The sequence below is a fragment of the Psammomys obesus genome, unplaced genomic scaffold, assembly GCF_907164565.1.
Source record: "Psammomys obesus unplaced genomic scaffold, mPsaObe1.curated_primary_1811, whole genome shotgun sequence".
In the NCBI taxonomy this organism is placed as follows: domain Eukaryota; kingdom Metazoa; phylum Chordata; class Mammalia; order Rodentia; family Muridae; genus Psammomys; species Psammomys obesus.
In genome coordinates this window covers 32,322,969-32,335,776 of record NW_026596051.1, presented here as the reverse complement: position 1 = coordinate 32,335,776, position 12,808 = coordinate 32,322,969, and the positions used below count along the sequence as shown (strand labels likewise).

General features: G+C 41.9%; 1 protein-coding gene and 1 non-coding gene across 2 annotated transcripts in view; both read left to right on the top strand.

The window, feature by feature from the left end:
* The window catches only part of Adgra3 (adhesion G protein-coupled receptor A3), a 106,364-nt gene that overhangs the window by 79,918 nt on the left and 13,638 nt on the right, over positions 1 to 12,808 (top strand). Inside the window, exons 15-16 of the mRNA XM_055624192.1 lie at positions 7,082 to 7,206; positions 8,353 to 8,476. Of these exons, the coding sequence (XP_055480167.1) occupies positions 7,082 to 7,206; positions 8,353 to 8,476 (249 nt within the window). The remainder of the gene's footprint in view (positions 1 to 7,081; positions 7,207 to 8,352; positions 8,477 to 12,808) is intronic.
* LOC129689179 (U6 spliceosomal RNA) lies at positions 11,310 to 11,416 on the top strand. Its single transcript, XR_008722049.1, has one exon. It is a non-coding gene; the product is annotated as a U6 spliceosomal RNA (small nuclear RNA).

Here is a 12,808-nt window from a genome sequence, read left to right as displayed (position 1 = left end):
CACACTGCTGTAGGCAGTACACTTGAACCATATCTAATATAGCCATACTTCAACACGCATCCTCTTGGGGCCTTGGATGGGCGGTAGACAACTTAGCATCATCATCATTTTATATTTAAGTTAGTATTGATAGCTAATTATTTTCTTCACAAGGTGTCTGGTTTCTGTAGATTCACCTTTCACTATTTTGTAACTGTCTTATTTAAAGCACTAATGGGCCTGTGGGCTGGCTGAGTCAGTGAAGTACTTCTTACCAGGCCTGAAGGTCGTGAGTTCCATCCCTAGGACCCACCCATAGTAGAAGAAGAGAAACGACTCCCTCAGTTTATTCTCTGATCTCTACCCATGCCACATGGCATTCAGCACTCCCCCCCCCACACACAAGCAAGATACACACGTAAAAAGTACCCCCCCACACTTAAGTTGTTATTAATTAGTTTGAAATAATTTCTTTTTTGGCTTTAAATTTTTTTTGAGATTTTAATACAGTTACATCATTTTTCCCTTCCACTTGCTCTCTTTTTAATTTGTGACTTCTTTTTCCCTTAATTGTTGTTGGTGTTGGTGGTGGGTGTGGTGTGGTGGGTGTGGGGGTGTGTGTGTGTATCTATGTGTTTGTGTGTGTGTGTGTGGTTCTAAATACATAAATACAACCTGCTCAGTCTATAATGTTACTTGTGTGTATGTTTTCAGGGCTGACCGCTGGTAGTGGATAACTGTTGGTGTGCTCTTCCCTGGAGAAGACTGTTTCTCCAGCTCTTGACATTTCTTGGTTGTTATAGTTGTTTCTGTGTAGGGCTGAGGCCTCATGAGTTCCCGTCACTCTTCCACGTTAGCATATCTGTCCTCCTTGTTCAGCTTATGTTTGTGCAGGCATGTTGGTGAGACTTCATGGACGTGGCTTCTGACATACCTAAGAGACAGTCTCCCAGCACACGCCCTGTTCATTTGGCTCTTACAATCTTCCCTTCTCCTCTTCCTCAGTGGTCCCTGAGCTCTAGTACTGAGAGTTGTATGGTGTGTCTCACTTGAGACCTGGTTCCACAATTCTGCATTTTGATTGGTTTTGGCTTAAAAATGTTCCTCATTCACAGTCTTGAGGATGAAATAATCGGAGCTTTGTAGTGTTTGAAGGAGAAACAATAGGAAATACAAGATTGCCTGAAATGTATATAATACTAATCAGAAATAGAGCAAAATAAATGAAACACAAAAATACTGCATTTTAAACTTCACTGTGATACTGCACTATGTAAAACTTTTGTTTTTGTTTAATACTAGTTGAAAGCTTCTATTTTTGAACTTCCTAACTGTTCTTCTAAACTATTTAAATTAGTATAATCCTTTTCTAGAAGGAATAAGCTATTCTTTTATCTTTCAGACTTTTAATCTTTTAAAAAATGTAGAACACAGTTTTTCAAAGCTGGAAGACTGCTAAGATCTTTTCCTTGTATTTCCAGAGTATCTTGTTTTCTGAGATGCAACTGCCACCTAGAGGTAGAAGATGGACATACATCTGGGATTGTAAAGTTGCAGTAGAGTGTGCAAAATCCAGAGTTGCTTCTTTAATTGTGATAGAATTAAAACCACTTAAGGCAGTAGACATATCTCTGCGTGTGTATATTGCATGTATGAAGCCTGGGGAGGGGGAGGGGTCCATCATTGGGACTACAGAGAAAAGTGGAGCTATCCTACAGTAATTGACATCAGGTTAAGTTAGAGGTAATGCCTTTATAAAGTTGAAAACTATTGTCTTTGATTTCTTCTAAACTTCTTTTGAGTCACAAATATAATCTTGCTTTTCTTGAATGTCATCTTAGGGCTTTACGTAAATTCTAAGTGGCTGTTTCTCTTGGGAGATAAGCCATGTGCTTCTGTCTTGTGATCCAGTTTGAGAACTGTGCTTTAATGAGTATGATACAGAGCCAGTCGCAGTGGCATTTGCCTGTAATTCCAGCACTTAGAGAGGCAGAGGCAGGTGGATCTCTGTGAGTTCAAGCCAGGCTGGTCTACAAAGTGAGTCCAGGACAGCCAAGGCCACACAGAGAAACCCTGTCTTAAAGAACTAAGAGAGAAAAAAAAAGAAAGAAAGCAAAAAAGAAATTTTTTGCTGTTATGTTTAGAATAGATGGTACCCTGGTTGGTTCTGATCATCCTGCTATTCTCATCTACAGAGAAGCCATCCAGCACCCGAGTGGGGAAATCAGCAGAAGTTGGAATTGCTGGATTGGCATCAGAAGTAGCTAGTGGGGTCAGAAGAATCAAAACCTGGTTAAAATTAAAACCTGGTTCAGTAATAGTGTGAGGGCGAAGCTCTCCCCATGCCTCCTTTGCCTCTGTTCCAGCATCGTCTGGTTGTAAAGACCAGTAGCTACTTCCTTGTTGCTCTAATAGTGCTTGCAGGTTTGTTTATATATTAAACCGTGCTGAGTAAAAGCAAAGCAAGTCCAGCCAGTACATAGTTGGCCGGGACTGCCAGCAAGACTTTTGCCTAAACAAGTCTTAAACATCATGCTCATCTGCATCAAATGTTTTAATTACTTCTGTATGTGAATATATAGTGGGGACCCTCATCTATCAGTTTTACATGACTACAACAGGGATAAGTAGACCTTTGTTCACCATTATCGTGCATGCTTGCTTGCTGTATACCTTGTCCTACACCGTGCTTCCTGGATGGAGAGGTGGCTCAGTAGGTAAAGTGCTTGCTGTGCAAGACTGAGGACCTGTAGTGAAAAGCCAGATGCCATTGTGGGTGTAGCACCTTAAGTACAGCACCGAGGAGGAAGATACAGGACGATGCATGTCTAGCCAGTCTATTTGACAAGCTTCAAGTTCAATGAGAAGCTATCTCAAAAGATACGATGGCTCTACCTGAGTTCCAGGTCAGCCTGATCCACAGAGAGTGTCCCAGGACAGCTAAGAATACACAGCTAAGAAACCCTGTCGAGAAAACAAACCAAAATATAAGATGGAAAGTGATTCAAGAAGACCCCTGATACCTCCCACTGGACACACTGGTGCTGATGATGCCAGCTGAGGCAGTAGAGCTGGGGTGGTGGCAGCTGACCTACAGTAGGCGCTCATGTATCAGGCACCTTCTGTTGTCTTTATGGTGCAGGCAGTTGTCAGAGCCTCTTGTCCACAGGTCTGGAACTGAGGTAGGTTAGCATCGGAACCATGACTAGAATCTAGGCAGTCCTGACCGCGCTGCAGCACTTCATCTGGCATGGCTCACATGCCACAGGCAGAAAAGCACGCTGTCATATTCTCTCACCCCCCCCGTCCCTCTCTCTCATCTCCCCCTCATCTCTGAAGAGTATCTTCTAGCCCTGTCCTAATCTCCTTAGATTTTCTCTGTCGGGCCTGTTTCCGGCAGTTTGCTTATATACTTTACACATTTCATGATGTCTCTGCAGGATAAATTTCTGCAAGATGAAACTAATGATGAGAAGGGACCTGCTCTTTTCACTTTTTCATTAACTGTTAATACTGGGCAGAGTACATAAACCTTCGAGTGTGGATTAGTGCCATTTCCATGTGGACTACACCCCCACTAACCATCATGGTTGCTGTTCGAGCGCTTAGAAGTTTCACGTTTTTTTTTTTTTTCTCCCAACTTTTTAACAGGGTGTGCCTAGGTCAGTTGTCATTGTGCTCACACTTTGAACCTGACGGTCATGGTATTGCTTTGCGCATCTGCTGTCTGTCTTATCATTACATTGGGAGATTTCTCTCTGTGTGTAGCAGTAGTTTATGTTTCTTAATAGTTCTGTATCAGTCCATGCTATAAATTACTGAAAACAGGCATTTGCTTATTGAGTGGAAGCTGATTTTGATGAGTCACGCGTGCTTTTGATTGGCTGTAGACTCTCAGGAGTGGAGTCCAGGATTGTAAACCATCTACATGGTCAGCTTTGATATCGATGTTCCACAGTTGACCAAATCATTGGTACCAGTTTAGTCTCAGTTGTTAGGACGTTTCCTAGTTGCTCCTCGTCCTTGCTGATCCTTGGTATAATCAGTCTTTGTTGTGAGTGGTTTCTCTCTGTGTTTCTTGTGTTACGGGGCTGTAGTTCTTATTGGTACCTTGGTGACTAAGATGCTGAGCCTGTGTATGGATTCCTACAGACAGCTGGCTGAACACAAAGCCCAACCTGAGTGTGCCTGGGCCTGTCTTACAGGATTCCTAATGGAAATATGAACACAAGCCTTTTGTGCACTTTAGGTTTCAAAGAGCCCTCTTCAGACTTTCCTTTTCTCCTCCTGCTCCTTGTGTACATAGGCTTCCTTCATGATTCCTTAATGGTTTTCTGCCTCACTTCTTCAGGTTTGTTTTGTCTTGTTTTGCTTGTTTTGTAGTCAATGATTTTTACTGTTGAAGAAATCCTAGCCTATGCCAAGTTCATGAGTCTTTTCGTACCTGTTTTTCTCCACTTTAATTTTTTTCCTTTTTTAAAAATGAATCTTTTCATCTTTGCTTGCTTCAAGCCATTCCAGGATGATTTTCCTTACACATTTAGTTTCACTGTGCAACCAACACTCATTATTAAGTGTTGTGTGAAGTACAGGACTACAATCTTTAAATTATCTTTTGTTCCTTAACAGGATTTTTAACATTAGTTTTCAAATGTTAATACCTTTTGTTCTCTGGCCCAGTATTTGAATATCATGACTTTTTCCTTAAGGGAAATTTTTTTAACTTTTATTAATTACACTTTATTCACTTTGTATCCCCCCCATAAGCCCCTCCCTCCTCCCCTCCCGATCCCATCCACCCTCCCCCTTCTTCACACATGCCCCTCCCCAAGTCCACTGATAGGGGAGGTCCTCCTCTCCTTCCTTCTGATCTTAGTCTATCAAATCTCATCAGGAGTGACTGCATTGTCATCTGTGGCCTGGTAAGGCTGCTCCCCCCTCAGGGGGAGGTGATCAAAGAGCAGGCCAATCAGATTATGTCAGAGGCAGTCCCTCTTCCCATTACTGTGTAACCCACTTGGACACTGAACTGCCATTGGCTACATCTGTGCAGGGGTTCTAGGCTATCTCCATGCCTGGTACTTGGTTGGAGTATGAGTCTGGGAAGGCCCCTGTGTTCAAATGTTCTGGTTCTGTTGCTCTCCTTGTGGAGTTCCCGTCCTCTCCAGATCTTACTATTTCCCACTTTTTACATAAGACTCCATGCACTCTGCCCAACAGTTGGCCATAAGTCTCAGCATCTGCTTTGATAGTCTGCAGGGCAGAGCCTTTCAGAGAATCTCTGTGGCAGGTTCCTAACTTGTCAATAGATTTGACTCCTGCATCGTGTGGCCAACGGCATCTTTGTGATCTACCTTGGTTTGGTCCTGCCTGAGGAAGGCAGGGTTGAGATGCCTGGTCTCTGAGCAAGAGAGTGTCCATACTGACATTGGTACTACACATTTGGCAGCTTAGCTCGTTTGGATCTAATCCTCACAGTACTTAACTTTTATGTCCCTCAGTTTTATGATCTGTAAAATGGAGCTGACCATGGACCAACCTCATAGAACTGTTCTAGATGAAGTGCTGGATGGTTAGTGTCTGGGTTACGTTGTGTTAAGTGGCCTGCTGATGGCTGAGCTTTGCCTCTTAGAGGGCTTTTGTAGTTCTAGCTGTAGCAAGTGCAGTCAGGCTCAGTTGTATGTCTTCCTCTGCGGCCATGACCTGCAAGAGCAGGAACCATATCCTGCATGTTATTTGGTGTGCTCAGGTTTTTGGCACTTGGACTTACTGCCTGATGGCCTTGTTGCCTTTGGGACATCTACCATGTTGTCTCAGCTGCTGACTGAGGGTGGTAATTGCTGAAAGGCATTAGGGAGGGCGGAGTCTGCTTTCCATGCAGTATCTATCACCTTGTGTGGGTGCTTCTGTCTCCTTTGCCTTCATGGTGGAGCAGTAGTAAGAACTTGGTCCAGCACTGAACATGACTGTTGGACTCAGTGGTCTTTTAAAAGGATAGAAACTCGGGAAGGAGCTGTGTTGGTGCCAACTGGGTGGAGTTGGGGAGTAGCGTGTGCATATGATCAATACATTGTATACACGAGTGAAAAGTTTAAAAAATAAAATTTAAAAATGCAACATAGAAAGGCTGCTCTAAAGATCTACCTGCTTGAGGTTGGGTCAGCAGCTTGTACCACTGATGGAAGGATGGTAAATTAGTGTGGGCTGTCGTGGGAGGATGTTAGGTGACTGAAGTGCCTCTGTAAAGGATATTAGAATTCTCATCTCCCCTTCGTATTTTAGCCACATCAGGCAAACACTTTATCTCATTTCCTTGTGATAGTCCTATCAGAGAACAAGTGTTTATGTACTGAAATCATTAGTCAGAATAAACCTTTTCTGTTTTTAGGTAGATTTATCTTAGGTATTTTGGTCACCATTTCAGAAATCTGGCTAGTATGTTACATAATAGTAGCTTCATTAAAATCTTACTGAATTGCCATTGTCTATTAGCTACCCAAAGATTACTTATTATATGCGATATATTTTCTCTTCCTTAAACCTGGGTGTGAGACGTAGGTTCTGCTGACTGGCTGAACATCTTTTGCATATGATACAAACTGTAGACAGGGTGATGGTTTGAATGAGAGGTGGTTTTCCTAGGCTTATGTATTTGAATACTGGGTTCATTATTGATGGTGTTGTTTGGAGGTTATGGAATCTTTAGGAGGTAGAGTCTTGATGGAGGAAGTGCAACCCAGGGGTAGGCATTAAGCATTTGTGCCTCACCTCATTCCTACTCTCTTTCTGTTTCCTGTGTGTGGAGGAAATGCGATCAGCCAGATTCCTGCCCTGTAGCCATTCCATGCCGTCCCAACCATGGTTGACTCTTACCTTCTGAAACTGTGAGCCAAAATAAACTCCTTTCTTAAACAAACAGACAAAACTGTACCATACCACAACATAAAGAAGGAGGACAAATAGCAAGGGACATTAGTCCAAATAGAACACAGAGATGTCAGTCAGGGCTAGAGTTTTTGGTCAACAGCTTGTTTCAGACATTCAAGAAACTTCCAGTAGCTAAATGTTTGTAACAGCCCATGACCATTGCTTGTCCCCTCAGGACCTGACTGGGTCAGAGTTGTACATGCCAGCAGCCAGGCTCCTGCATCCTGTGATTTATACCACCGCCACCATTCTTCTCTTGTGTGTCTTGGCTGTTATCATCAGTTACGTGTACCACCGCAGGTAAGAAAGTGCATCTGATTGTTGTAGGTCTGTGCACGTGCACTAGAGAATTGTATTTCACATTCATTTTAAATAAACGTGAGTGTGATACCAGTGGTGCCCCACAAAATTAGGATGCTTACCAGAGACTGCACACAGCATGCATTCCATACGCTCTGGGCTGTGAGGAGTCCTCTCCTGAGACTCCAAAGCCAACTTCAGCCCTGAGGAATTTCCTCCTTACATCTTCCCATTGCCAGTTCTCTTGAGTGATACCTAGAAAAGAATGTGGGAGTGTGTATTGGGGCTGCAGTGGTGGGCACAGAGCCAGAGCACCTGAGGGAGAGAGGGGTTTCATCATGTATAGGGGTCCCTTCAGAGCTATCTCTAGGTGGTAGACTGTCCATATTTGTATTTTTCACTGTTGTGGTATCTTTAAAGATGGCACTTTTAAGAAAATTGGTAACATTTAAACAGAGGATTTGGTTTTTGTTAATTGGAGACACAGCTATGGAAACTTTTATTTTCTTATTGGAAGTAATGAACTAAAAGGGGTCACTAAGCAGGAAATTTACCTTACAAAAACTCTGCTAGGAAGTATTTTCCTATTTAACTTGGACATCTATGGCATTTCTTGACATTTGCTTCAGAAACAAAAGGTGGTTTTGATGTATTTAAAAAAAAAAAAAAAGAAAAGGAGAGATTTCAACGTTTCATCATAAAAGGCCAGGAGGAAATGCATTGGGCATTTAGGCCATGTGTGCTATGTCCAGCTTAGGTAGGAAAGACATTCATTGGCACACTCTGGACATTTCTATATAGCTAAGCCTGTAATCCAGTATTCTTAGGCATTGTTAGTGACAGTTGTCCCTATTCTGAGAATTTGTGTCATTTTAGTGGGCTGCTGTGGTTCTGTGAATGTCTCTTAAATATATAAAGATAAATGTTAAGATGATGTTAGGTTAAATGGTTCCTCAAATTTTGTCTGTGTGTGTGTGTGTGTGTGTGTGTGTGTGTATTTATAGTATATGTTCAGTCAGTAACATTTTTAAGCTTAAAGTGTTTAAGTGTGCCCTTTTGTGCAGCAGAACTTAACCCTGTCGCTGCTCGTCAGAGCCCTGCTGCTCGTGTGCCAGACTGAATGGCCACATTCCTCTTTTCCAACAGCTTGATTCGGATCAGTCTCAAGAGCTGGCACATGCTCGTGAACTTGTGCTTTCATATTTTCCTGACCTGCGTGGTGTTCGTGGGAGGAATAACTCAGACCAGAAATGCCAGCGTCTGTCAAGCAGTAAGTCAAACTTGAAAGGTTTTAGGGTGGAAAAAAACCATGATACTAGAAAATAACTTCGTGTTTCATTAACTGGAAAGCAGAAAACCTGTTTCTCCGGAGTCCTCCCTTTACCTTCAGCCTGCCTCATGTCACCCGCTAGGCAACCCCAGCAGTGTTTCTGAAGTTTGACTACTTAGTCCCGGCCTAATGACTGGCTCTAATAGCTTGCCTCTGTCCTTAGCACTTGCCTGTTATCTGTCAAGCCCTTTTCAGTGCTTCTACCAGTTCACTTAAATGTTTGTAAAGTCCCAACTTTGAGTGACAAAAAAAAAAAAAAAAGACATTATTTTTTTTCTGACAGATTTTAAGGAAGGACTTAATCCACTGATGAAAACAAAAGGAACTGGGCAAAACTAAGAAACCCATTAGGTTTTCTAAATGTAAAGAACTAAGTATATATGTCTTGTTTTCATGTTATTACCTTTGTTCTTCAGGTATGGCATTGTTCTACCTTATTTTCCTCCACGTAAGCAGAGGTGATGTTTTATTTTCTTTTTTGCTCAGTGCTTACCGAACTGTAATCCGGTAATCCGGTAATGCAGAGTCAGACCGCTTGGAGTTGCACCTCAGTTCTATTACTTACTGAGTATGTTAGTGGGGGCAGTTTGTCGCACTAACGTTTTGAAATTGTGACATAAAACCTAGCATGTGAGATCCACCTCCAGCTCATGGTATACAGGTGAGCTATAACACAGTGCTGCTCATGCACCTTATCTCAGAAAGTCCCTACTGCGTGCAGCTCTGTGAGTGTCTACCAAACATCTGCTCCCATGTTCCATCCCTCTGACAGCTAGCAGTTTTCCCTCCTTCTGTTGTTCGTCTGACTGTGAGTACTGGGGCTATGTAATATTTTGCCGTTGTATAATGTTCTTGACTTTTATCTGTGTTGTTGAATATGACATAGTTTTCTTCTTTATAATGATGTAATAATATTCTATTTTAGTGTTTTGTATATTCATTATAAACAGAAATCATTCTACCCCTTGGCTATTGTAAAGCTACAGTGAGCATAGAATATAAATATCAGTTTGAAATCATGATTCCAGTCATCAGTGTGTCTATCTTAGTTTCTGACTGCAAATTGAGGTGATAATTGAATTGTTGAGTGATACAATTGTACACATTAAAAAAGCAAAACTAATTCACACATGTATTACTAGAAATGACATTAAAGTTTAGAAAAGACTAAATAAATGACTTTAATGTACAAAATTCTCCTTCCAGTATGCAGATATGCCTTGCTTACTTTCTGATTTCTATGATAAGACACCATGATCAGCCAGGCATAGCAGCTCACACCTTTAATGCTAGCCCTTGGAAGGCAGAGGCAGGTGGATCTCTATGAGTTAAAAGTCAGCTTTTAATTAAAAAAAAGAAGACGCCATGGTCAGGCCAGCTACTAACAGTACAACGGGGCTCACTGTCCTAGAAGGTAGTAGAGTACCTGACCAGCATGGCAGGGCTCATGGCAGCTCTGTAGGTGTGGCACTAGAGATGAATGGGTTAGGTCTCAGGAAGGACGTATGTCCGGAAATCAGCTCAAGCTGGACTAGAAAGATTTGTGTCCAGATAAAAGCCAGCATACCTCAGGAACTTGTGAAATAAGTACCTGGCTGCCAAAAGGAGTCATTTCCTTTGCTTCGGGCAGAAGGGACATATGACTCTACAGTGATGTATACCTGTGGTGGCATATCCAATCCCATGTTGGCCTCCAGGCTCTCTCAGTCCCTATTCACAATGCCCATTACACATTTTCCAGCTCCCACGCTGGTCTCCTGGCACTGCTCACCTTCCCCAGACTATGTTAATCTTCCTCTCCCCTTAATAATGGCAAAGTTTTTCTCTTGCCCCTGCTATTCTCCTTCTCTCACAGGTAGCTCTGGCCATGTCCAGTCTGCTTCTTTCTCTCTCTGTTCTGAAATCTTTCAGATGCCTCTGTATGCTCTCTCTCTCTCTCACTCACAATAACCCCCCCTCCCCATAGAGCGACCATTTCAGGGTTTCCTTACTGCGCCCCTCACATGTAGAGAGTTTCTTTCTCTCCACAAGAATGGCTGATGAGCACTCTGTTGGTGGGGATGTGAGTGGACATATCCTATGAGCCTTTACCTTCTAAAAGAAAAGGTCTGCAAGCCATGGAGCCTGGTGCTTCACTCTTAGGCTTAATGACCTTGCCATTGTGGGTATGAATATGCACATGGGTATGGATATTCATGTAGTAGCTGTATGCAGGAGCAGAAACCTGGAAGCAGCCAAATAAATGCCCGTCACAGAGAGTGAGAAATTGGGCATATGTGAATAGTGAAGAACACGAGCAGTGAGGCTTAGGTAAAAAATAGGCTGAGAAACCATATTCACACTTATACATTTTTTTTTTAAGATTTATTTATTATGTACACAATGTTCTGTCTGCATTTACACATGGAAACCAGCAGAGGGCATCAGATCTCACTATAGATGGTTGTGAGCCACCCTGTGGTTGCTGGAAATTGACTCAGGACCTCTGGAAGAGCAGCCAGTGCTCTTAACCTCTGAGCCGTCTCTCCAGCCCCATCTTTTTTTTTTTAAGATAAAAATGAGTAGCATTGCATACTTTAATACATACCTACATACAACGGTAGGTAGTTGCAAGAAAACTGAAGAGTAAGAATAAGGGTGGTGGTTACCTTGAATCGGGGTTTTGTGGATAGATAGGTTAGATAGGTTGTTGTCAAGGTCCAAATTTTATCTTTCCAGTGGATTTTTGGATGATTATTACATGATGAACAGTAATTTATTAAGACAGACACAGGTGCTCCCTTCGGCAGCACATATACTAAAATTGGAACGATACAGAGAAGATTAGCATGGCCCCTGCGCAAGGATGACACGCATATTCGTGAAGCGTTCCATATTTTTCTATGAAAGCCAGAAGGGCCTGGACAGATATCATGCAGACCCTAAGAGAACACAGATGTCAACCCAGGCTACTATACCCTGCAAAACTCTCAGTCCTCATAGACGGAGAAAACAAGATATTCAATGACAAAAACAAATTTCAACAATACCTACACACAAATCCAGCATTACAGAAGATACTGGAAGGAAAAATACAACCCAAGAAAATTAGCTTCTGTCAAGAAAACATAGGAAATAATTAACCTTACTACAGCAAAACAAAAAGCAACCAAGCACACAACCTTATGCACACAGCCAACATCAAAATCAAAGGATCTAACAGCCACTGGTCATTAATCTCTCTCAACATCAATGGACTCAACTCTCTAGTAAAAAGACACAGATTAACAGAATGGATATGTAAACAAAACCCAGCAATCTGTTGCATACAAGAAACACACCTAAGACACAAAGATAGACATTACCTGAGGGTAAAAGGTTGGAAGACGACTCTCCAAGCAAATGGACCCAAGAAACAAGCAGGAGTAGCCATTCTAATATCTGATAAAATAGACTTTCAACCAAAATTAATAAAAAGAGATGAGGAAGGACACTTCATACTCATCAAGGGAAAATTCCACCAGGAAGACATCACAATCCTGAACATCTATGCCCCAAATACAAGAGCACCCACATTTGTCAAAGAAACATTGATAAAATTTAAACCATATATAGATCCCCACACATTAATAGTGGGAGACTTCAACACCCCACTCTCAACAAAGGACAGGTCAACAAAACAGAAATTAAACAAAGAAACAATATCTCTGACAGAGGTCAGGAATCAAATGGACCTCACAGACATTTACAGAACTTTACACCCAAACACAAAAGAATTTACCTTCTTCTCAGCACCTCATGGAAACTTCTCCAAAATAGACCATATAGTTGGTCACAAAGCAAGCCTCAACAGATACAAGAAGACTGAAATAATCCCTTGTATCCTGTCTGATCACCATGGAATAAAGCTGAACCTCAACAACAACAGAAATAGCAAAAAGCCTACACACACATGGAAACTGAACAACTTGTTACTAAATGACAGCTGGGTCAGGGAAGAAATAAAGAAAGAAATTAAAGCCTTTCTAGAACTCAATGAAAATGAAGACACAACATACCCAAACTTGTGGGACACAATGAAAGCAGTGCTAAGAGGAAAGTTCATAGCACTAAGTGCCTTCAAGAAGAAATTCGAGACAGCTCATTCAAGCAACTTAGTGGCCCACTTAAAAACTCTAGAAAAAGAAGAAGCAGACACACCAAAAAGGAGTAGACGGCTGGAAATAATCAAACTCAGGGCTGAAATCAATCAATTAGAAACAAATAAAACAATTCAAAGAATCAATGAAACCA